At 40.4% G+C, this 25,657-nt stretch overlaps 1 protein-coding gene across 1 annotated transcript in view; it reads left to right on the forward strand.

The window, feature by feature from the left end:
• SLIT1 (slit guidance ligand 1) overlaps positions 1–25,657 on the forward strand; it is a gene marked incomplete at its 5' end in the record, with an annotated part of 159,295 nt that overhangs the window by 117,353 nt on the left and 16,285 nt on the right. The window contains 16 exons of the mRNA XM_083364090.1: positions 674–821; positions 2,645–2,716; positions 3,445–3,516; positions 4,203–4,274; positions 5,262–5,405; positions 6,034–6,197; positions 6,712–6,735; positions 11,261–11,405; positions 11,793–11,867; positions 12,428–12,571; positions 12,963–13,106; positions 13,308–13,474; positions 15,225–15,357; positions 16,105–16,173; positions 16,657–16,728; positions 17,855–17,926. Of these exons, the coding sequence (XP_083220216.1) occupies positions 674–821; positions 2,645–2,716; positions 3,445–3,516; positions 4,203–4,274; positions 5,262–5,405; positions 6,034–6,197; positions 6,712–6,735; positions 11,261–11,405; positions 11,793–11,867; positions 12,428–12,571; positions 12,963–13,106; positions 13,308–13,474; positions 15,225–15,357; positions 16,105–16,173; positions 16,657–16,728; positions 17,855–17,926 (1,717 nt within the window). The remainder of the gene's footprint in view (positions 1–673; positions 822–2,644; positions 2,717–3,444; positions 3,517–4,202; positions 4,275–5,261; positions 5,406–6,033; positions 6,198–6,711; positions 6,736–11,260; positions 11,406–11,792; positions 11,868–12,427; positions 12,572–12,962; positions 13,107–13,307; positions 13,475–15,224; positions 15,358–16,104; positions 16,174–16,656; positions 16,729–17,854; positions 17,927–25,657) is intronic.

Here is a 25,657-nt window from a genome sequence, read left to right on the forward strand (position 1 = left end):
CATTTTCTCCCATCTTTTTTCCCATCTCAGATTATCCCTCCCAGTACAGCTTCTATGTCTCGGAGATCGTTAAATGATATAAGTTGTTTACCTTCTTTGTTTTGTCACATTACTATCCTACTTTTTCTATTCTCTGTAGCTTCTTTGCTCACTGCACTTCTCAGACATGTCGAAATGCATATTTGCCCCTTTCTCTTTACAGTTTGTATATTTGCTGTCCCTCAACGTTTGAACTCAGTATTAGGTCTGGTTGACCGAAGTGAGGTATCAGTTCCAGCAGGCAAATCTTTTCTTGCAGTCTCAAAGCAAATATGAACTTATTATTTTTAGATATTTATGTATTTCTAGTCCACACTCCAGCTTGCACAGGGAAAAAGTTAAAAGTGGTACAAGAATTGTATTTTTATTTCACCTTTGAAGAGTTTACACAAATTTAACTATTGTTTATACTGTGCGAACTTGTGTTGAAAGATGTTGCTCACAACTGTCAGTTAATTGAGTAAATTCCTTTGCTTAGGTCAAGCCAAATATTCCCCACATTATAACATAATATCTGCAAGCAAAGATTAAGTGCATGTACAAAAGTCTGTCTCCCTACGTGCACTGCAGAAGCACTTAATCTTTGCTTATTTTGTATAGTGAATCCAATAACTTTCTCATTTTATTTCTCCAGGCCAAGATGATGTTACCAGGATTCACATCTGCAGTTTTTCATCTGGGTCCTGTCCTGCCATGTGTACTTGTAGCAATGGCATTGTAGATTGCCGTGGCAAAGGTCTAACAGCCATCCCTGCAAACTTACCAGAAACCATGACAGAGATGTGAGTAGGAACATGTTGGGTAGGGAACAATTATGTGAGCTAGTAGTAATGGAGTTGGAGGCAATTGTATCCTGGAGATTTTTTATTTTTGGCTCTGGAGGGGGCTGCACTGCCATATCAGACTTGAAGACAATCTGATGGTCCTCCTACACTTACAGCTTCTGCCTGAGAAGCAGTTAAGGGCTGGAAGAAAACCCTATTCATAGTCACTGATGACTAGGTAACCTCTAACATGGATTACTGGCACACGCTCTACATGGGTTTGCCTTTGAAGAGCACTTGAAAGCTACAGCTGATCCAGAATACAGTGCTGTAGGGAGCTGTGGGTGCACCTCAAGTAACACTACTACTTCATGAGCTGCACTGGCTGCCAGTGGGCTTCTAAATGCAATTCAAGGTTCTAGTTATCTCCTATGGAGCCATTCACAACATAAAGCCTGGCTATTGGCAGGACCACCTATCTTTGATTATGTCTCCCCATCACAAGCGTTGATGGGACATGAGATAATGCCTTCTCTGTCACCACATCTGCCCTATAAATATCATTGTCACTCAAGATCCAGATATTCTCTATCCTATCTGCCTTGCAAAATTTTCAAAGACTTAGCTCTTCCCAAGAGATTGTTGGGCCAAGTAGTTTTACAACTCTGCTTTAATTGTTCTGGTTATTTGAATAACTTCTTATTTGTAGTTCATTTTATTTTGTCAGGTGTTATTTGTTGTTTTTAATTTAGTATAGCGCATTAAGATTTGTATGGCATGGACAGCCATATAAATTGCATGAATGAATCCATGAATGGTTGTCTGAACCCACCTTTTGTTTATTTAAGTGAAGAAAGTGGAACATCAATGTATTCAAATGTGTGCAAGTTTTTTAAAAAAATAACATATTCTTATGCTTTCTTCATTTATCAAATTGGCCCTATAGTTCTATTATGCAGGCAAAATATGAGAACTACCTTAAGTAATATGCTTTAAATAGTCATTTGATGGGTATTTTATCTAGGCTTAAATATAATTTGTAGCTAATTCATGTATTACAGGGGTGTCAAACTCAATTTCATTGAGGGCCGCATCAGCATTGCGGTTGCCCTCAGGGGGCTGGGTGGGTATGACCTGGGTGGGCGTGGCCTACTGGGTGGGCGTGGCCAGAGTGCATATGGCCTACTGGGTGGGTGTGGCCAGCTCTACATCATTCGCATCAAGGGTGCCTATGGGGGCCTGGGCAAGAGTGGGACAGATCTCAGGGTCTCTGGCAGAAGGAGGGTCTCTGGGCCAGGGCCAAGGCAGTGGGGGCCGTTCCCTCACTGTTTCCAGGATGGCTTTGCGGGCCACATGAAACCACTTCGCGGGCCGGATCTGGCCCTCGGGCCTTGTGTTTGACATTTCTGATGTATTATGTCCATGTAAATATACTAGGAAAATGAATTATGTAGATTTGTAGATTCAGATAATTGAGAAATTGTTTACTGTGTGATCATGTGATTACATCCACATAAGTAGCTTGCAAATGAAAGTACAATGTGTTGAATAACAAAGCATGTATTAATGATTATACTACTTCACTAAACGTAAAACTGCATGGATTTCCAAAACCTATAATACATCAATTTAATTGTATAAAATATTATTAATTAATTGGCAAGCTGAGCTGAAAGTCATGCTAGTTTGACTCATGTACAGATAGGACAGAACTCTCCTTTCTCTTACGCAGATGATTCTGTTTGCTCTATACAGTGCCCCTATTGAATAATGTGGTATTTCATCTATTTTTATTGGTGTACTCCAGTTGTTTTCTTTCTAATGGTTGGCTTATAACACAGACGTCTGGAACTCAATGGCATCAAGTCCATCCCCCCTGGAGCCTTCTCATCATACAAGAAACTGCGTAGGATGTGAGTGTCTGGATATAGATCATGTCCATCCAATCATTCTGCTTCTATCAATTACATTTTTCACCAACTTGGTTTAGTCTATGCTTCTTTGGCCTTGTGGAGTCTTTGCTCATCATGCATTTAACTCTTTATCCTTGATGTCTATCTATTATTCAGCTGAGAATGATAGCTAGTGAGGAAAGGATAAATTGAACAGCAAATTAGGCTGATAAGACCTAGGTCAGAGATAAGGCATTTGAAATCCACAGGTGTGGCTATCTACAGTTCCTAACATTTTTTCGGGTAGTAGGTTGGGAGCTGTGGTTCTCAGTTTTTGCTTTAGGTCTTCTCTTTCCATGCTCCATCTTCAGAACTGGAAGACAATTTGCCTTTCCAAACACAAATAAGTGTATTTTAATCTGCATTTATTCAATCCTCTTCTAAACAGGAAGAATGAATCCAACTCTGACTCTCAGGAGGGTGATGCAAGAATATATTACGTTATATGGGTAAAGAATGGAAGAAATAAGGAATAGGCCAAGGGTTATATATTATTTCAGTTTTCCAAGGTTGTCAAGTGGTCCCTTTGCTGTCCATCGTTATCACAGAAAATATCTACTTATCCACTTATTTCAAGACTTTTAAGCTTGAAATGGCAAATAGACTCTTTGGGGGAATAGTTTACAGGAAAGAAAAGTGGCAAGGCTTTTGAATGTTTATGAATGTTGATTTTGTCCTATATGTTCTAGAGACCTGAGCAACAACCAGATTTCAGAAATTGCACCTGATGCCTTCCAAGGCCTTCGTTCACTCAACTCTCTGTGAGTAGTCAGTGGGGAATACCATATGGAATGCATTACTATAGTTAAGGATGCAAAATCCTGCTTGCATGTTGGGCAAGAATGTTCTTCTTTCATGACTCCACTTGCACAACTTAACTGATGCCAGCCAGAGTAACTGCTTACAATATCCTGCAAATGCCAAGCTGGAGCTCCCTGAAGATGCCAATCTCTGTTCCCTGTTTCTTTGACCAATATTTTCTGTAGCTATTTCAGTTTCCAGATCCTGCTGAATTCATTCGGCTCACCTCCTAAATACAATGTGTAGAATAGTTACCTCATTATTCATTTTCATAGTTAGTTATTTCAGAGAGAAAATGTTTCTATGAATCAGGTTTTCAGGCCATTACGCTGATTAATTATACTACAGTATTACAATTCTTCTTTTCAAGGGGTGTGCAGTGAAATGTTTGAAAAGTGCTGCTTTATAGAGTTTTAGCTATTCGTCTGACTTAAAACAGCTGCATATTTTGGGCGTATTGGATACAGTACTTATAGGAACCCAGATTTTAAACTTTTCAAATACTAAAATATTGCTGTTGTGTGTGACATAAGGAAACTGTGCATTAAAAAGTGAGCCCAATATTGAATAATGCCTGATAGCCTCCTCTCTCGATACATTATATAAGGCATCACTAATACAAGCACTGATTTTATTTCTTTTCCAGAGTCTTGTATGGGAACAAGATCACAGAGTTGCCCAAAGGAGTATTTGGGGGCCTTTATGCACTACAACTACTGTAAGCACCAATAAGAATGATAGCTAAATGGCTGTCTAGATACCAGCATAGTAGGAGACCTTTAGATACCTCTATTACAATCGTTTAGAACTTCATTTCCAGCAACATAGTTATTATATATTTTTAGAAAACAACAGCTTCCCCAGTTGCTTAAAAACTGGTGAAAATGTGCTCTATTTTCCTCACTGCTTGTCTTACTCATTTATATTTTTCTCCCACATTCTCACATCTAGTTGTTATCATTTCATTTCCAGCATCAGGATCTGCGTCTCTTCCTAGCCTACCTTTACTCCCCTTCCATCTGCATAATTCCAGATGGAAACATTGTTTGTTTTTAGTCCTATAAATCTTCCCTGTGCACTTTTCTCTATCCCTTTACTTGGCTTGAATTAGGGATGGATAAATAGCTGTATACTTTTTGTCATTTGTCCAACCTTAAATGAATGGCATCTCATTTTTGCATCAGTTCCTCATTAAAAACAACTACATGAAAAGTCATACAGATCATCCTGTGCATTTCATTGTAATGTGTGTTTGTGTGTGTGTGTGTGTGTGTGTGTGTGTGTGTGTGTTCGCTCTTTCCTACTGCGGTGTGCATTAGTTGTATTCATATAAAAATGCACATCTCAGTAGGAATAACGTACCACATTTAACTGAGTCATGGAAACTGCTTGCAAAATTGTACATTAAAGAAAGAGTGAACAATGCAAATATTATTTATTTATTTATAAAATGTATTGGCCGTTTGAAAGATGCAAATATTAAGGAATAACTTTGTTTAATTTCCATATTGATTTGGAAGTATGCATTAGATGACTTCAGATTAAAATACAGGTTGAATTTATTTGCCTGGGCTTTGCTAGTGACGTGGTTGGGTGCACATGGGTAGGTCTTTTGCATAACAAGCAAGTAATTTTGTGTGATATCCAGTACTGTTATCACAGCATGTGCACACATTACTATAGTATGGTTGCTCCATCACTCCAGGCTACTGAATGCCAACAAGATTAACTGCATTCGAGCAGATGCCTTTGCTGACCTGCAGAACCTCGCACTGCTCTCTCTTTATGACAACAAGATCCAGACCTTGGCCAAAGGGACTTTTGCCACCCTGCGTGCCATCCAGACACTGTGAGTGCTGGCTTCAGATTTGTTCAGTGATAATAGGGGGCGGGGGTAGAAGGGTGGTAAAAGGTTTGAATTCCAGAGTGCCAAGGGGAAGGCGAGCCAGAATCTGGGGGGGGGGGGAGAACCAGGAGATTACAATAGATAAATCATCTAAAAAGAAACAAGAAGTCTTGTTCTCATAGGAAGATTCTGGCTCATTGACCTGGTGTGGTGTTTTGATTAATGTATTGGGCTATAACGGGGCAGACTCAGATTCAAGCCCAACTTCAGTCTCAGAAGCTTGTTAGGCAACTTTCGGTCATCTCTCAGAAAAAACCATCTCATGAGGTTGGAGTGAGGGGGGGGGGAAATTGGAGGACAAAGTGCTCCAACACTCAAAGTCTTGAGGTCCTGCAAGAAAGATAGACTATAAACCTAATGAATACAAAACTCATTAATAAATATAATAAAATAAATTCCTAGAGGATATTCCACAGCCATTGGTAAGCCTCTATGTTCTGGCGACTAAGCAGAAGCCAAAGAAAGGGGCTACTGAAAAAGCATTCAGCTTTGCACTGGCTAAAAACAGCTGAGCTGCCAACAGATTCCTGAATGGTTATGCTCAGTTGTTCCTTTTTCTTTCCTACTGCAGCCATCTGGCCCAGAACCCGTTTATTTGCGACTGCAACCTGAAGTGGCTGGCAGACTTCTTGCGTGCCAATCCTATCGAGACAAGTGGTGCTCGTTGTGCCAGTCCCCGGCGCTTGGCCAACAAGCGCATTGGACAGATCAAGAGCAAGAAATTCCGCTGTTCCCGTATGAACTGCTTTCCTGCTATAGGGTTGCTTTTGAATTTGGGTCCAGGAGATTGATAATGGATGCCCTTTGTATGTTCTAGCACACCTTTCAAGTGATTTTGTCTCAACACACAATAGACTCTAATGAACAAGTAGAAATGTTCTCTCACCCTTTCCTTCCTTCCTTCCTTCCCAAAATGTTGCCTCCTTTGCATTTCCACATCCCCCATTTTAAATTTTCTTGTGCCCAGAGATCTAAGGGATCAGGATACATATAAACCATAAGCCATCTTAAACCCTGAACGTGAACTTAGACCAACAGGAATGGCTTAGTTGCAATGACCAACTAGCCTGCAATTCAACCTCTTATTTAATGTCTAGAACTCAGAGATAAATCTGTTTACTATAAATTGTTTGACTGAGTGTTCTAACCTCTTAATCTGGAAAAAAAATATTGCATGCTTGCTCTAATATGCCTGAAAGAGTTGTGTTTTGCTGCATTTACATTAATACTCTGCCCACTTTCTTTACAGCCAAGGAACAATACTTCATTCCAGGTAAGAGGAAAATGCTATAATGGGATATGCTGGGATTAATATATCAATTGAATGCATATACCTATGTGTCCTTTCTTTGCTGGGCAGACATATAAGCATTGCCTATTAAGATGAATGGTTTATCTTAAAACCTCCAAGTGCAATTGAATGGCTTATGTTTAAATAACTTATGTTAAAACTTCCAGGTGTAGCTCAAGGTACTGGTTATTACCTGTAAAATCTTTCACGGCATAAGCCTTGTTATCTAAGGGCGCATCAGTCTTCTGTAATTTTTGCCTGTTGTGTATGGTTGTCCAGAGTCAGAGTACTCTAGGATCCACCTACTAAGCAGTATCATCTGATGGGATCTAGAAAACGTGCCTTCACTCTTCATGTGCCCTCTGGGACAACATTGTCTTCTCTTTTCCCAACCGTGTTTAAAACAACCCTTAAAACATAGTCTTTCCTTGGTTTAGATTGGATTACATGTGGGGAGGGGGTTTAGAATGAACAGTCTTTCTTTTCTAGCTTCTAGGCTTTACTTGGTTTTTTTTTAGTTACAGTAGTGGCCAAAAATGTGGAAATCTTTTGGGGAAAGTGTACAGTAGATTTGCCACCTTTGGTTAAGTTTCCACCAATTTTTCTTCTAATTTATTTATAACTGTAGCCTTGTTCACTTAATAATACTATTTTATATCGCTTTCTGGGCAACCAGTCAACTCTTTGCACCATTACTTTAATTTTATTACGTTTTACAAGCTCACTAAATGAAAGAACACAAAAAAACCCAACCAACTTGATAGCGATCACATAAGACACTGACAAATGTCCTCCTCTCAGCTTCAATACATGACATCAATAACTGAACCCTACTGTGATCTGATTGGCTCATTGCCAAAACAAGATGGCACCTGATTGGCTCTCTAAACACTCATGCTCATTGGCTACAATCAGGTGAAGGAAAGCTACCTGATATCAACTTAAGCAAGTTGTGCTTCCTTTTTCTGGTTATTTGGCTATAACGTTTCATAGAATACAGTACAGATAATTGAACAAACTGTGTTGCATTACATTCTTGATTAAATTATCTTTCCGTTGATATATAATTTTATGGTACTACTCCAAAAAAAGGTGGTGTTATTAGCCATTAAACCTAAAAAATACACTTTTTCCAAAAGGTTTCCACAATTTTGGCCACTACTGTAAATGATGATGATGATGATGATGATGGAGGTCATCTAGTCCCGTGGTGGCGAATCTATGGCACGTGTGCCACAGGTGACACGCAGAGCCCTCTCTGTGGGCATGCGTGCGGTCGCCCCAGTCCTAGGCCTTCAGATGGGTTTTATAAAACCTTTTTGCTTTAGGCCTCCGCCGCCATGTGCAAAAAAAAAATCAATCAATCAATCAATTTCAACTTCTCACGGGGAAAAAAAATCTCACAAAGTTGGAATTGATTGAACTTTTTAGTCCCACCCAGTCTGCCGTTACCACCTCATCCACGCCCACACAATGGCCGATGTCCACCCAATTGGCCACACCCACCCAATGGGTCATGCCCACCCAGCACCCAATGATACATAAGTGGGTTTTGGGTTGCAGTTTGGGCACTTGGTCTCTAAAAGTTTCACCATCACTGATGTAGTCGAACCCCCTGCTCTGGCAGGAAACCCTATACCATTACAGACAAATGGCTGTCCAGTCTCTTCTTAAAAACTTCCAGTGTTGGAGCATTCACCGCTTCTGGAGGCAGGTTGTTCCAATAGTTAATTGTTCTAACTGTCAGGAAGTTTCTCCTTAGTTCTAGGTTGCTTCTCTCCTTAATTAGTTTCCATCTGTTGCTTCTTCTCCTGCCTTCAGGCACTTTGGAGAATAGCTTGACTCCCTCTTCTTTGTGGCAACCCCTGAGATATTGGAACACTGCTATCATGTCACCCCTAGTCCTTCTTTTCACTAAACTAGACATACCCAATTCCAGCAACGGTTCCTTATATGTTTTAGCCTCCAGTCCCCTAATCATCTTTGTTGCTCTTCTTTGTATTCTTTCTTTTTTACATTGTGGTGACCAAAACTGGATGCAGTATTCCAAGTGTTGCCTTACCAAGGCATTGTAAAGTGGTATTAACAGTTCATGTGATCTTGATTCTATTCCTCTGTTAATATGTGTTGGCTTTTTTGGCAGCTGCACTGTGTTGGCTTTTTTGGCAGCTGCAGCACACTGCTGGCTCATATTGAAGTGATTGTCCACTAAGACTCCAAGATGCATCTCACAGTTACTACTATTGAGCAAGGAACCACATTTGGTTTTTCTTGCCTAAATGTAGAACCTTACTTTTTTCACTATTGAATTTCATTTTGTTAGATAGCCACCAGTGTTCAAGTCAGTCCAGATCCTCCTGTATCTTAAGCCTATCTTCTGGAGTGTTGGCTATTCCTGCCAGCTTGGTGTCGTCTGCAAATTTGATGAGTTCCCCATTTTTTCCATCCTCTGGTAGTTCCCCAATGCTCCAGGATCTTTGAAAAATATAGTTCAGTTCATGTATTATTGTTTGTAAGCCGCCCTGAGTCTTTGGAGAAGGGCGGGATATAAATGGAATTAAAATAAAATAAAAATAAAAATACTTGCTACGGAACTGGATAGCCTTATAAATTTAATAAATACACGCAGAAAATTTGTTATGAACAGGATAACCAAATTTCGTCTTAAGTGCTGTAGCGCTTGCCTTTCTCACATCTAGCATTGACTTTCAATTGTTCCTTTTACTAGGTCAGTGGAGAAAAGTTGCCAGAGGAAGTTAGTGTTTCTTCTGAAACTAAGCTTTTATGCTAGGAAAATTGATATGTTCTGTGTGCTGTAGTATAACTTCTGTTATACCTTACCACTGGTCAGGATGAGTGGGGATTATGGAGTTTCCTAGATTGTAGCCCTATACATCAGGATGACTTCACGTTGTCTAACATATTACTTATCACACTGCCTATCAAATGACAGTGTTTTCACATCTCAGTCATGCACAACATGGTTTAAATTTGGTCCTGCATCACTTTTAGTTCTACTGAACTCAAAATACTGGTAATATGTAGAAAACATCAGGAGCTAATCAGTGCTCATCCTGATTTGTGTTAGCTGACCAACAGGAAAGTTCAAAGAATATAATTCAGTGTCCTTACCCCTAAGCTACAATTGGTTATATGGATGTATTTGTATCCATTTGCCCAATTATTCACCATGGAAATGTTGATTAGAAAAAATATAGACTTGCACTGAAATCTTCCAAAGTTTTCCCAGTGAAATGATAATATGCTAGTACACGTAGTCCTCAACTTACAACTGTTTGTTTAGCGACTGTTTGAAGTTACAATGGTACTGAAAAAGGTGACTTATGACCATTTTTCACAGTTACATCCATTGCAGCATCTCCATAGTCCATAGGATCAAAATTCAGATGTTTGGCAACTGACTCATATTTACAGTATGACGGTTGCACTGTCCCAGGCTCATGTGATCACCTTTTGCTACCTTCTGACAAGCAAAGTCAATGGGGAAGCCAGATTCCCTTAACAACCGTGTTACTAACTTAACAACTGCAGTGATTCACTTAACAAGTGTGGCAAGAAAAGTCATAAAATGGGGCAAAATTCACTTAACAAATATCTCACTTAGCAATGAAATTTTGGGCTCAACTGCAGCCGCAAGTTGAGGACTACCTGTAATTATGCAACCAGGAACTTTCCCCCAGTAACAGTGACCTTGACTGCATGTTGCTACAGCAGCTCCCAAAACAGAACCCCCACTTCTGAAGCAGATGGAGGGAGCGATGGGTAGCCATAGTCAGTCAGAAGATGAACTGGAAATCTCAGTGGGGAAATTGGCTTTCAGAACAGAATGATAAATAGAGTTAACTTTTAAAAGCAAGCATCATGAGATCAATCCAGATCCTGATCTGACAAAGTGACATAAAACACTTATGTGGAAGTGCCTTTATTCCTGAATGTGAAATGCAAGAGTACAATTGGAAGGCGAACCAATGAAAAATTTAGCTTAATACCCTTACAGGCTGATCCATCAGGCTTTTTTTTACGTAGAGCACAGGGGTAGAGCAGTGTTTTTCAACCTTTTTTGGGCAAAGGCACACTTGTTTCATGAAAAAAATCACGAGGCACTCCACCATTAGAAAATGTTAAAAAATTTAACTCTGTGCCTATATTGACTATATATAAAGTAATTCTCTTGAATAGGAATCAAATAAACACAAAGAAAGTATTTTATAATTACTTTTCAATTTTTCCCACGGCACACCAGGCAACATCTCGCGGCACACTAGTGAGCCGCGGAACAGTGGTTGAAAAACACTGGGGTAGAGAACGGAATTTTTTGGGGGGGGGTTGCAGATGATCCCTGCTCTCCTCTGTTTTGTGCAGAGGAGTGACAATGATTATACCCAAGGGCAGAGAGTAGTAAGGGGCATCTTATTGTCTTCTAGATCTAGAAGAAGGTTCCCTAGCAGTACAGCTATCTTTAACTCACATTTCCTTTTTCTGACAGGTACGGAGGATTATCATTTGAATAGTGAATGCCATAGTGATGTGGTTTGCCCGGCCAAATGCCGCTGCGAAGCCAATGTAGTCGAATGCTCCAATCTGAGGCTGACAAAGATCCCAGAGCGCCTCCCGCAGGCAACTGCTGAATTGTAAGATCTGAACTTGCCCTGTCCATCAATGAGCATCCATTCATTATTTTTTCCCCATAATCCAAACAGAATGCTCTTTCCTTCTTTGTCTTCCCTATGGCTTCTTCACCCATGAGACCATGCCAGAGGTCATTATTTTTAGGATGCATTCAGCCACTGTTCCTTAATAAGATAAAACCAATTCCATGTGCAACCCCTTCAGAGAACTCTGTACAAATGCTCATGTCCTTCTTAGGAAATCCCCAAACTTTCACTATGCCACTCACTTCATTTTTTTGCTTATTCTGGTTGATTTGTGTATAAGAAAGCCTGGGTATTATATTGTTCATGCACTGTAAGTCTTTGCTCCCAGGCTTGCACATTTATTTTATTTTCTTTCCTGTGCAGACGCCTGAATAACAATGAAATCACAGTGGTGGAGGCGACAGGTATCTTCAAGAAACTTCCACACTTAAAGAAAATGTGAGTTATATGGATGAGAGCTTCTAGGAACCCATTGCTCCTTATATAGGATTTTGGAGTGGGCTTTATAGCATAGCAATATTTTAAAAAGATGTGGCAGAGGGAGAGCTATCAAAGTTCCTACAGGCATTGGTATAAACAGATATAAAGAACTATGCTGGATCCATCTGCTGTCTCCCTGCATATATGAAGTCCGCATTGTGTATTAACGCCCTCCTGCCCACAATCCCTAGCAATTTGGGGAGGCATATTCCTTCAAATAGTGGAAGTAATACACAGTTATTTTAACTAGTGTTTTTCTTCAAGAAACAGATGTAAATATGCTTCCGGTTAAAAAATTAGGCCAAAAATTATGATAGATATTCAAGTGGATGCAGAAGTAGTCTAGGGGAGAATTAAAAGCTGCTAAATAAAACACCCTTCCAGCGTTGGATCTATCAGAACTAGTCTTGCTTTGTTACTGTTGAAGCCTGGTAGGCTGTGAACTAAGATGCACTAAGATGCAGATGAACCAAGATGCAGCTCTTCCTGTATTGACTTCCTGCTCCTTGCTTCCCTAGAAATTTGAGCAACAACAAAGTCTCAGAGATTGAGGATGGGGCCTTTGAGGGGGCAGCCTCCGTGAGTGAATTGCATTTGACTGCTAACCAGCTGGAGTCAGTGCGCAGCTCCATGTTCCGGGGCTTGGATGGGCTGCGAACACTGTAAGTCAGCCCTAACTGAGAGTAGTAGGTTGGGGGTGGTGGGAGGAGCACCATTTTGCAGAATATTGATGTTTCTTCTTGACAACTAAATAATTGTTACTACAAAAAGGCTTCTCCCTGTTATGTATGCAGGCACCTGCATAGCAACAGCCACCAGGGGGCGTTGGCCTGAACGGTTTTGGCGGGAAACCCAGTTTCGGCGGGAAACCTAGGGCCAACCCCATTGGCTGTCCGCTTACCTGGCTAGGTATTTAAGGAGGCCAGGTAACCCTCATTCCCCAGTACGCTACCCCCCCCTTCCAATAAAGAGCTGAACACGTACTCCGGCTGGCGTCTCTTCCTTGCGTCGGACCCACTACACAACACTCCCCATGTTCTCTTTTCTCTCCAGGATGCTGAGGAACAATCGCATCAACTGTATTCACAATGACAGCTTCACTGGGCTGCGCAACGTGCGCCTTCTCTCCTTGTATGACAATCAGATCAACATTATTTCACCGGGGGCTTTTGACACGTTGCAGTCACTCTCTACTCTGTGAGTTGTGGGGAAGGGAATTTTTAATTAAATATACCACCTGGTCCTTTCTCCCAGATTTTTATTTTATTTTTCCTTTCCAAACTATTCTCTGCTCTCAGAAACGTCATCATGAATTGGAACTTAATTCCAATTGCAGGCAGTTAAAATTTCCATTGACAGTGGTATTATTTATCTTCTTTACACAACCTCTGAACCCAGGAACCTACTGGCTAACCCCTTCAATTGCAATTGTCATCTGGCCTGGCTGGGTGATTGGCTTCGCAAGAGAAAGATTGTGACTGGGAATCCACGCTGCCACAATCCAGATTTTCTGCGCCAAATCCCACTGCAGGATGTTGCCTTCCCCGACTTCAGGTGTGAGGAAGGTAACTTATGGGCGCTCATATTTTGGGTAATAGCAAGGACTACAAAGCAAATGTGCAAGTTTTACAGTGAGGTTTCTTTTATATGTGTGCCAAACCATCCTGTGCCTTCTAAAAGAGCAGTGTAATCCAGATTAATAAAGAATCATGCTTAAGCATGCTGCAAAGCTCTAATTGACTTCTTTATCCCACTTCTGTATACAACATTGTTTTATTATAAATTATTTATTATAAATTATTATAAATTTATTATAATTATGCTATCTAAAATAGCATAGGGCACTCACATAAACAGACACTGCAAAATAATAGACAATCTCATTCTATATTTCAACAAATTTTGCTTAGATTTTTACTTTTGAATCATATTGTTCAGTTCCATGGATATATCAGTTTGCACATTTTGATGCACCTAGCTAAATATAATATTTATATTGCTCAGTCCAGTCATTTTTGCAAGTATTTTCCTTTCATATGCATATATATCATGCAACTTTTACTAATGTACACATTTTTGTGTGCCTTTTTTCTGCCTTACTTTCCAGTTTTTTTAATCTGTCCCAATCAGCAAACTATTTTTGTATGAATGTTTTATTTAGAAATTTACATCAGAATATCAGGAAAATCTGCAGATAGGTTATGAAAACTTGAATTTTGCATTGAAATGATAACTGAATTAGTTTTTCCTTCACTTTAATGTGTCAGACCTCTAGTGGTCCAACTTGGGCAAGTCATTCAAAAGATGTAAAAGCAACACTTTTCACTGACTGAAATGAGGAGAGCATAACAGGTTGTTATGAAAACAACAAAAAACTGCATGTGAAAATAAGGAGTAGAATGGAGTTACATGCAATGAGTCACTTTAAATTCCTTTGGAATTTGTTGAGAAATTCTGAGAGCTGCAATTTGTAAAACAATTGTTCAGTTTTCTGCCCTCTTCCTACTCTTTGGATGGAAATTACCATATTTCAGGGTTGACCTTGGCTATCTCAGTTACAAATACATGGGCATAACCCACTGGTCTAATACGAACTACACAACTCTGTGTCCTTTAGATATATAGAAACTAAGCAATGAAGAGTAGCACCAAAGTAGAGAAAACCAGTCTAGTATCTTCCAGCCAGAAATTAGCTGAAATGTTATTTTTGCTAAACATGCATGGAGTTCTAATTATGTAGTGGTTCCTAGAATTATGTCTACTGATTTTAAGCATTCTTTTTTTAAACTTGAACAGCTGCTTAAAGGCAAAGCAATTTAATTAGCTATGGTGTTTAACCATCCAGATTAAGTAAGTGAAATTTCTTGATGAAAGAAATATTTTATGATAATACTGATTCACTAAAGGAATAAATCATGTGAGTTTGGCAAGCAAGTGTATGTCATTGGCCTTGATCCAATGCAGTAGTTACTTTCAATATATAGGCTTCGTGTGGAGGATAGGTAGGAATGGCTGCGACCCAGAAAAAAATAATCACAGTAACTTAGCTTATTGAGTGTACTTCTCTGTCTTAAAACCTCCTTGTAAATCAATACAAAGGCACCATTTCGAAAGGAACCTTTCTATCACTTCCCATAAAAAGCTACATTGTTATTTGTAGTGGATTAATCACATCAGTTGATTAACATCCCAAGTTCTAATTGTTCCTGATATTTCTACACACTAATAGAAAAACCAGAATTTCTTGCAAAGATTTGAGACAATATTTATATCTGGAGTCTCATATTGCATTCTTCTTGGTTCGTCCCTTGTCAGGTCAGGAGGAGACCCTCTGCTTCCCACGCCCTCAGTGCCCCCAGGAGTGCACCTGCCTTGACACAGTAGTTCGCTGCAGCAATAAGCACCTGAAAAGTCTCCCCAAAGGGATACCCAAGAATGTTACTGAGCTGTGAGTATAGATACATAGGATATCGACTGGAAGGAGCATTATGACAACGGGCACATTGTATACATGGATTAAAGGGTTAGCACAATTTTTTTAGGCTAACCACCACATTTGGTTTTGAGGTGGTCTAGAGACTAGAGTCCCCAAAATAGAACAAAAATATAGATGGCATCAGTACAAAAACTAATTTCTTTTAGAAGAAAACTATGATATTAATTAAATGCAGTTAATGTAATTGTTTTCCATGTATTTAATAGTTTTCTCCAACCACATTAAAAATGACACATGTGACTAGCAAATTTTGGAATAATTTGGGGTTGTATCCAGTTTTTCAGGGGCTGGATGGGTCTCAGGTTGTACTCTCTAGATTTGGAGCAGCAAAGTGACAAATGCATCTAGTCTCTTGAGCTGCACCATATTTGCAGTTTTGTTCCTATTTATATGAAGAAAGATTTAAAAAAATATTTTTGGATGTTCAGCAACAATTGAACTTTTATTTCTGTATGACAAATGTATTCATTGGGGTATTAGGTTTGTCATTCTGATTTATCATCCACAAATAGTGAACCTGTGGCATATAGAAAGGGCCATAATTATCATTCTGTTGCTCTATAATGTTAATGAATGCATAGCAATAACAAGACAAGGTGGCAAACCTCATATTATACACTTTGCACAGAGAGATCTTGAACTTTGCTCTTTTAGCATTTCAATCGTAATCTCTGGCACATATTTTTATTATTCTTACAGATATTTGGATGGCAACCAATTCATCCTTATTCCAGGACAACTTTCCACTTTCCGTTACTTGCAGCTGGTGTAAGTGTCCGAGATGCCCTAAGAAGTTACTCATCTGATGAAACCTACAATGGTCTTTCCTGGAGATGGTAGATTAAATATAAGGATCATAACACCCTCTAGGATGTTCTGAAAACTGCTAAGATCTTCACCATAATCTAGATCCATTTTCTCCAACTTGGTGACTTGAGATGAGTAGGTGTGAACTGGATTCCTTTGCTGCATATCTAACTGGACAAGGCATAAATAGGAAGAGACATAAATTGTACATCAATGTGTTGTTAATTGATGCAGTGCTACAACTTAAAGCTGGTGCAGAAAATAAGGGGGTATATAGCAGGTCTTAGTAGAAGCAGATGGTCATGATGTTACTAGCTAGTATATGTGATAGATGTACTAGAACTGCAGTTTCAGACGATTGTAGATGTTTGCTTAAGAATTGAGAGGAAGAAAGATAAGAGCTAAAAGTGATATTAGAACCTGCACTGTGCTTCTGTTTTGCAGAGACCTGAGCAACAATAAGATCAGCTTCCTCAGCAACAATGCCTTCACCAATATGAGCCAACTAACCACTTTGTGAGTGTTTTCTAACAGAGCTGAATCAAAATCAGTTGTGATAGTTCAGATTGCAGGGACAGATATCATTGGGTTCCTGTGGTGAAAACCTGGGCAAAAGGCCACATCCGCTCAACTCTTTTGCCATGTTTCCCTTCTATCCTAAAGCTAGCAGGAAATCCAAACTCTTACTGCCTCAGTAGCACATTCTTACTAGGTACCTGGAACAGGCCCAAGCTGAGCTGCTGTCTATCCAGCTTTAGCACAAAACTTTCCAATGCCTGTGGTTTGGCTACAATTCCAGCCTTGCCCATCATAGCATTTGAAAAGCCTATTCCATTTAGAATACTTAATGCTCTAATTATGCCATGCACTATTTTTTCCTTTTCCTAGTAGCCTATTTTTTAAAAATAAAACAAACAAACCACTATTTGGCAGAAAAGAGTATCAAGTGAGGAATGAGCTTGTCAGTTTCAGGACTTCTCCCTGTCTAGCTGGACCAGTCCACCCATCCATTTTTCAAAAAATCAAAAACAAAAAGTGGCAAAGTTCCAATTTCCCTTACAACAGAAAGAAGACTTAGAGAGGAGAAATAGGTCAGGGATGAAGACACTTAGTCCCACAGGAAACCAGCAGAAGTAATTGAAGTCACAAGATTGCTATCACAAAGCACGTCATGTCAGGCCACCTCCTGAATGCCCATTAATGCACTTTACACTGCCTACATAATATTAGGATAAGCATATCATCTTCAAAAATTTTTAAACCAGTCATGGGAGTCACTGAGATGCAGGCAGACACATAAAGTTACGTTCTCAGGAAAGTATTAGTGTGCCTTCCAGGTGCCAGGGCAAGAAGATTGTATGGATTTGCTTAGAGACTTTATAAAGGCACCTGCCCTGTGGCTTTTTACTGTGCAAAGCAGGTTGCCTTTACAAGATCTCTAAGGTTACTTTCCAGCTCTGTCCAAAATGGGGTTTATGGGGAGAGAGATTCTGATTCAAAATAGTTAAGATTTTTGTATGAGTTACCTATTCGTGCAACTTGCAAAACTAATACTAGGGAGAGGAATACAGTCAATGTATGGGATGTAATTACACAACATGTGATTGCTCAGCTTGTTTCTGCCTCTCTCAATTTCACCTAGGATCCTCAGCTACAATGCACTACAGTGTATTCCCTCACTAGCCTTTGAAGGTCTCCATTCACTACGGCTGCTGTATGTATCTTCTGTTTTGCAACCAATTCATATCACCGGTTCCTACTTATTTGTTTCTCTAAGGAATCTCCTCTTAGCCTGTGGTTTACTGGAGAATGAACTTTGCATGGTCATTATTTTGTTTTAATGGATAGCAGCCAGGCAAAGGGTATTGCAGAATGAGGCAATATTCTAGGCTGGGAAGCCCATTTGGAAATTTTTTTGGGGGGGGAGGCAGGTTGTGGGCAGTTTGAGAAAATGACTTCCATTTTAAATGACCAATCATAAATCACACATTTATTATAAAGCAAATTTATGATGCATCTCTCCATCAGTGCCCAAGCCTAACCTCCCAAATGCTTTCTACTACCTCAAAATCAACTTTGTTTTTTACCAGGCAGGTGGGCAGGCTATCAAATAAAGATGTACATTGCTTAAATAGAGAATATTAGAGGATGGATCTTTACCTTGCTGCAAGCCAAGTTCCATTTTATGTTTAATCTAAAAGATGCTTTAAATTAAGAAGTCAAGTGAAACAGAGTGTTTGGAGGAGTCAAAAGAAATGGCTGTGGGGGTACAGATGCTCTTGGGTCCTATTTTCCCTTATTGTGGGGTGTTTGAGAGAAAATTGATTAATTTCATATGACCTGAGAGACCTTTCCTTCATATAGTCAATGTTTGTATAAGGTATATGTACAGTAATTGTCTTGCATTGTTGTCCATTACTCACTCGTGTTACCTGCCTAGGGAAAAATTCTCCAGTATGAACTCATTTAATAATGGAGACCAGAACACCCATCCATAGAAGCATAAATTGCGGTTTATTTTGATGTACTGGAGACCAGAAATGGTCCAATGGCAGAGAAAGCAACCCTTTGATAGAGATTTATGTAAATTAGAATATACTTGTAAGTTAGGGTGTCAGAGATAGCAAAGTAATGAAGGTCGAGCTATAAAAACAAAGGTTTATTGAGAATACAGAAACCACGTGTTATAATAGTAATAAAAATCTGGTGTTTCTCTTTCTTTTCTTATCACCCTTGTCCTTGCTTTCCATAGTTTTCCTGGCCTCTAAATATTCTTTCTCCTTGTGATCAACATTTCTTTGTCTTCCTTTTTAAGGCTGTACTAGCATTTTTATTGCTTCTCTAAAGGGCCCAGGAGAGGTGAATGGACTACTGGGGTGATCGGCTTAGTCTAGTTAATAACCATTTTTATACTTCAGTCCTTCCTTCTGGAGTTCAGACTGCACTGCATCTCTGCAAACTCCACTCATATGAGCCCTTATCATTCAATTTCTTGTTCCTTCATTTCAAAATTGTGCTTTGACATCCAGTGCTTGAATGGAGATTAGAAAAGACAGCATGCTGATGGAAGAATGCAATGAGTAATAGGCAGTGCTTTTTTTCTAAAAAAAAAAAAAAGGTGCCGGAACTCTCATCTTGGCGGGTGCAGGAGGCGGGGAGGCGGGTGGGCGGTGCTGCTGGGGTCACAGGTGCGAGGGGTGTTGGTGGCGGGCTGCCCCCCAGAGCCTGAGGCGGCACAGCTGGTGCTGTGGGAGCAGCGTGGCCTGCTCTATACAGTGGGGCTGTGTGGGGTGGGTGGCGGAGGTGGTGCGGGCCAGGCGATGCAGGGTGGCCACTTAGGCATGCAGAGCGAGGTGATGGTGGCGCAGGTCCAGCACTGGGTACGCCACCAGCCTGGCTGACACGGGTGAGCACAAGGAAGGAGTGCACATGGACTCCACAGAACCCACCTCCCACTCCTTGTCCTCTCTTACTTACCTAGTTGAGATGGTTTAGTTGGACAGCAGGGAGGGATGCAAAGTTCCTACCAACTCACCTTCGCTGCAGACAACTTGCCGGTGCAACATTTGCCAGCCAGGTCTTTTGGCGCTCTCATCAGTAATTCCTATTGGCTTTTGAAAGCCAATAGAGGGAGTACCATAGCTTGTGCAAAAGCTTTTTTGAGTGTGTGCAAAAACAGGTGCCGGAACACCATTCTGAGCGTTCTATGAGAAAAAAAGCCCTGCTTTTATGTTTTAATCTTATGATTTTAAAAATATATTTTTTTCTATTGTAAGTTGCCCCAAACCTCACTATGTGGATTGCATACAAATATTATATAATTAATAAATAAAGGTAGAACATATGTTAAATATACATCAAATGATAATATGCTTCCCTACAAAGTCAATTCTTGCTCAATGACAGACCAAGTAGTTAACGCAGAAAGGCAAGAGGAAAATCTAGAAGAGGTCTGTGCAACTTGTAGAAGGGAAAGGCCCACACTGATAAATTAAAAATCTTTGTGGTCTGCAAAGGAATGCTGGTGAGCTAATCAATGATTTGGTGACTAGAGGAGCACCTCATTATTTGTCATGGGGTATTATTTTCTCACAGGACATTGCAAATAGCCATAAATGCAGGTTGGTTGCCAAGTGCCCAAAATAGAGTCATGTGGCCATGCAGGAGGGGTTCAGGTAGTGCAACTTTGGAAACATCTTGTAAGCTTTGGGGAGGGGTCCATCATAACTTCAAACTGTTGCTAAGATACTGGTTGTAAATTGAGGACTATGAGTATTGTTCAAGTAAATGTTTATGTTTTCCAGTTGTCCATTAGATTGTGAATGATGAGAGGATGACAAATGACTGTGAATGTCCAATAAGTAGAAAAGGGACATGGGTGTATACTGAGTACTATAATCTGAAATAACATGATTAATTTCTACACCCAAAAAAACATTGTCTAAAAAGATTTATACTGTCTCCTAAATCAGTGACAGTCCCTCCTGGGAATAAAATAACTTATCTTAATAAACAAATTTATAACACCAAAAGGGTCATGTTACTTTTTATAGCAGAAGGATCAATAACAAAATCCAGGGAAACTATATTCCATAGTATAGGATGGAAGAGGTGTGGTTGGAATAAACTAGCTGGCTTATTCACCACAGTCTTAGCCCAGCAACAGGCACGGCAGGATGAAACATTGTCTTTGACATCAGAGTTCACTCTTTCATTTAAATTCTGATGCAATGTTTTGAACCCTCACTACATGTCCCACAGCTCTGTTATTGTGGAAAAGTTGTAATATCTATTCCCTGAGAGGAAGAGGAATATATAAAAGAGGATTGTGAAAGGAGTATCCATCAGTCATGAGGAGAAGAACTGGCTGGTGCAGCTCCCTGGCATCTGGTCTCTGACCCATATGGGTCACGTTGCAAACAAATCCAATCCAACAGATCTACTGCCTCTTTCTCCGAGTGACCCTTTTGTGGGGAGGAGTTGGGAGGGGACAGTAAAATTGCTCTGCTTCAAGATCATAGTGGAGGAGAGGGCCAGGGAATGTCATATTTAATCTTGCATGAGAGTGCATGTAACAGCTTTTTATATGAACTAGAAACATGCCTTAGTTGACACAAAAAATGTGTAGAAAATGTGTGTGCCTGATCTGACATGGAGTGAGCGTCTGTGCCATGTGCAAGTGCTTCACATTCTTGGTGGGCTGCTACCTCCCAAGAAATACCTCCACTGTTGGAATATTGCCTTTATGGCCCATTGATCTTTACTTGAAAATATCATAGTTTCTTTCAGTCAGGAAGAATAAGGTGAAAGGACAAAAAAAAACCCCTCCTCTCCCTTTGTCAAAGCCTGCCAGAGAACAGCTCTCAAAGCTGATTCAAAGGCATTGATTTCCACAGCAGAGGGGCGAGTGGGATCTGGATGCTTGGGTAATGCATCAAAAGAGATTTTTCAGGGTGGTTTGCTCTTGAGCACAACATTTAAATTTCTTTCTTCAAAAGTTGATTAACTTCAGAAGAGTAGGTCTTCTGAAAAAATCAGGATGTCATCTGAATTTTAACAGGAAAACAACTGTTAAATTTTCATGACCCTCTTCCATTCAGATTAAATTGTAGTCTCTTAAGTCCAATTTAGGGAAAATGCATGACTTCTGAGAGTGATCTGGCAGATCTGAAATAAGAGGCAGTGCACAGTGGTTGCTAATGGTTACAGAATTCAGAAGTCTGTAATTGTGTACAATTCTCAAGGAATTACCTTGCTTTACAAGAAATATTGGCAGATACTGCATATATGGAAGAGTAAATAAATGCTTTCTTCAGAATGTCATCTTGAGACTATTTTAAAGTGATTAACTCTTTCATAGACATAGGTTATTATCTTTTGTGGAGGCTCTGGCTTTAGGTTTTAAGTTGACAGTACAGTCATACACAGTGCTTTTTTTGTAAAAGAAAAAAGTGCCGGAACTCACACGTCATACAGCCTGCCTTGCCTACCCTACAAGGTTCCATCCAAAAAAAGGTGCCGGAACTCCGTTCTGAGCGTTCTATGACAAAAAAAGCCCTGGTCATACATCCAATGAGAAGGCAAGGCAGCTACTGCCTCTTTCACCAAAACATCAGGAAAATCAGGTGCTGTGGGAGGCAATGCAGGCTGGCATAGGAGGAAGAGAAGGAAAAAAGTAGCATGTTTGTAAATGGGACTGTCGATTCTTGTGTGTGAGAGAGAAATTGCTTCCTGCCCCTAATGGATAATTGGATTATGAATTTATAGCCAGTCTATGCCGGGTATAGGAACATGCAAGGAAAATGTGATATAGAGTGGCAAAAATTCTGTGTTGTCAAATTTTCAACTTGAGAATACTACACCTAAAAGAAATTGTCCTGCAATTGTCTCAACTAACAGAAATCTAGGACAACTCAGTGGAGCCAGCTTGGTGCAGCCAGCTCACAACTGTCAGCTTGCTGGCACCAAGTCACCTCTGCCAGCTCACTGCCACCAAGTTGCTGCAGGACAACATTGGAGGTGTCCCATTTTTCACACACACACCACTGCCCACCTCGGCCATGACTGCCGCTGTTGTCCCTGGTCTCTTCTGCCTGGAGTTCAATGCAGTGGCAGCAGCAGGGAGAGGGGATGTATGTGAAAGTGGGACACCCTGGCTGCTGCCGCCTCCCCACCACCCGCCTGTCACCACCATACCCAGCTTCTTTGGGTGGGAGCTGGGTGCAGTGGCAGTGACAGCAGTGGTGAGAGGGGGTGTGGGAAAAAGGGAAACCTCCAGCCACCACTGCCACTCTGCCCTCTGCCCACTTGCTGTCCCTCCAGCCAGCCATGGTGAGTTGTCACTACTGCGAGTTGTTCATGTGGAGTTATTCTGCAGTGACTTGATGGTAACAAACTGGCGGTGGTGAGTTGGCCGTACCGAGCTGGCCGTGTGGAGTTGTCCCATTCTGACTAGCAAAGGCTTCTGTAATAACTGCATGGGAAATGCAAACTAACACATTGTAGTTTCATCTTTTGGAGTTAGTTGTTGTGCCAAAGTTAAAGTGCAGAAAATTGTATTTCTGCATCAGCAAAAAATAACAGGAATAATATCTGCCTGTTATTTGCCATGTGAACACTTCTTAATTTTTTTCAGGGTGTCCTGTTAAGCATTTGGGAGGGGAACTTATGAGGTTTCCTGAAGATTTGGTTGTGGAACAATTTGGACCCATACTCTTGAGGTGACCTGTAGTTCCACAGTTGTGGCACTTTCCACCTAACTTAGAAAAAGGACATTTCATGGGAAGGCAAGATACATTGTCTTTCTGATGAGAGAGAAAGGCTTTCAAGATTGTTGTCAGGCCTTTAGACAAGATCAATTAATTGAGCACAGAAGGGATTCCAGGAATTTGTATAATACTGTAGGGTAAAACATCTTGAAAGCCTCTCAGTTTCTGTGTCCCATTTTACACAAATAAGATCAAGTGTAGCTCTTTTGAGCATTAGGTTATTTATGCTCTCCTTTTTCTTAGAACTGACTAATCTTTTCTGAAAGTTCCTAAGTGGTTTAGTTATTGTTTCTCCATTCCCAAGGCCAAGTCTACATTTCTTCTTAAAGGAAACTCAGTATTATGAGTTTTCAGAGCAGGTATCATTTTAAGGGACGCGGTGGCTCAGTGGGTTAGGACACTGATCTTGTCAATCAGAAGGTCGGCAGTTTGGCGGGTCGAATCCCGAGTGCCGCATAGCAGAGTGAGCGCCTGTTACTCGTCCCAGCTTCTGCCAACCTAGCAGTTCAAAAGCACGTAAAAATGCAAGTAGAAAAATAGGGACCACTACGGTGGGAAGGTAACAGCATTCCGTGCGCCTTTGGCGTCTAGTCATGCCGGCCAGATGACCACGGAGACGTCCTCGGACAAGCACTGGCTCTTCGGCTTTGAAACAGAGATGAGCACCGGCCTCTAGAATTGGAAACGACTAGCACGCGTGTGCGGGGGAACCTTTACCTTTACCTATCATTTTAAGACATTTCCCATATTGAGGATATATCCAGGAATTAGCTCACAGCTAAGATCACACTGGGATAAATAACAGAAACTCACAATTCTCCTTCCATCTTGAGGTAATGTTTTGTATGCTTGCTTTCTGCAAATAAGGAGTTTAGGTGGGCCTATTGGTAAAGTCTTTACTAACATCTTCCTGGTATAAACAAATATAACCCCATTATGTATTGCAGTAAAAACAAAGTAATACATGAATTCTCCAGGGAACAAGAGAGGACAGAATGGTGTTCCAACAGCAGGAATGGGACAACTTGCCACAGCCAACTCGCTGCAGGACAATTCACTGTGGCCAACTCGCCGTGGGACAACTCACTGTGGGACAATTTAACAATTCTATTTAATTATTTAAAATAAATTAAAAATTATTTTAATTTTTACCATTCACATTTCATTTTGTTCTTCCTTTTGCATCCTTTCTTTAATTATACTTTTTCATCATTTCTTTGATATTAGTGTAATTTTTGTCTTGCAATGAGTTGTCCCACATCAAGTTGACCATGGCGAATTGTCTGGCAGTAAGTTGGCCATGGTGAGTTGGCTATGGCGAGTTGGCCATGCTGAGTTGGCCGCAGTGAGTTGGGTGAGGCAACTTGTCATAGACCCCCAACAGCATCCTAGCTAGGAGGCAAGTCCATCAATTAAGCTAGTAATCTTATAAACATGTTTCTATTGTGCAAAATGGGACAGAATTCTTGAGAAAAATTCTTGGTAGTCTTGGGAAGTGTTGGAGGCTCTGAATTCATTGCAGAAGGTGTCATTCAGAAGATATCAATAGAGGATATATATCTCATCTCATCTTCACCTACATTGGCTTGATTTCCCAGCAAGGGATGTGTGCACCCTCCACATTTTACACTTTATGGCACTGTTACTATAGGGCAATGGGAGAGGGGGGGTTTGTTAGCACCTGGAAAGATCCAGTCCACCATGGCACTGGGCAGTTATTTTCTCTGAGACTCCAGCAAATTATTAAGAATAATGTTGGCCCAACTTCCAGGTAGACCTAGAGGCCATTCCATACCAGAGACACAATCCTCTCTTGGAATATAAATGACTGGGCGTCGTGGGAAAATAATCAGGGTATCTCAAAACTCAGAGGTATCTAAAAAAAAAGCAAGCTTTAACTATAAATTAAATACAATTAACAGAAAGAAAGAAGATTGTGCAAAGTCTCATCTCTCCTTTGAACAGTTCCTAAAAGGACATTGAGTATAGGAGAAACTGGTCGTACACCTTGATTGAAATCACAAGCAACATGTTAACTAAGTCTCACCCAGCCTGACCCACCACTAGCCAACACCTAGATCCAAAGGCATACTCTAAGAGTGAAATAGGAAATAAATGGAGACATCCCTCCAAAGCTGTGTGGCTTACAGCCAAAGAATAGAAAGAAGGGATCACAA

Source organism: Vipera ursinii (assembly GCF_947247035.1).
Source record: "Vipera ursinii genome assembly, chromosome: 5".
In the NCBI taxonomy this organism is placed as follows: domain Eukaryota; kingdom Metazoa; phylum Chordata; class Lepidosauria; order Squamata; family Viperidae; genus Vipera; species Vipera ursinii.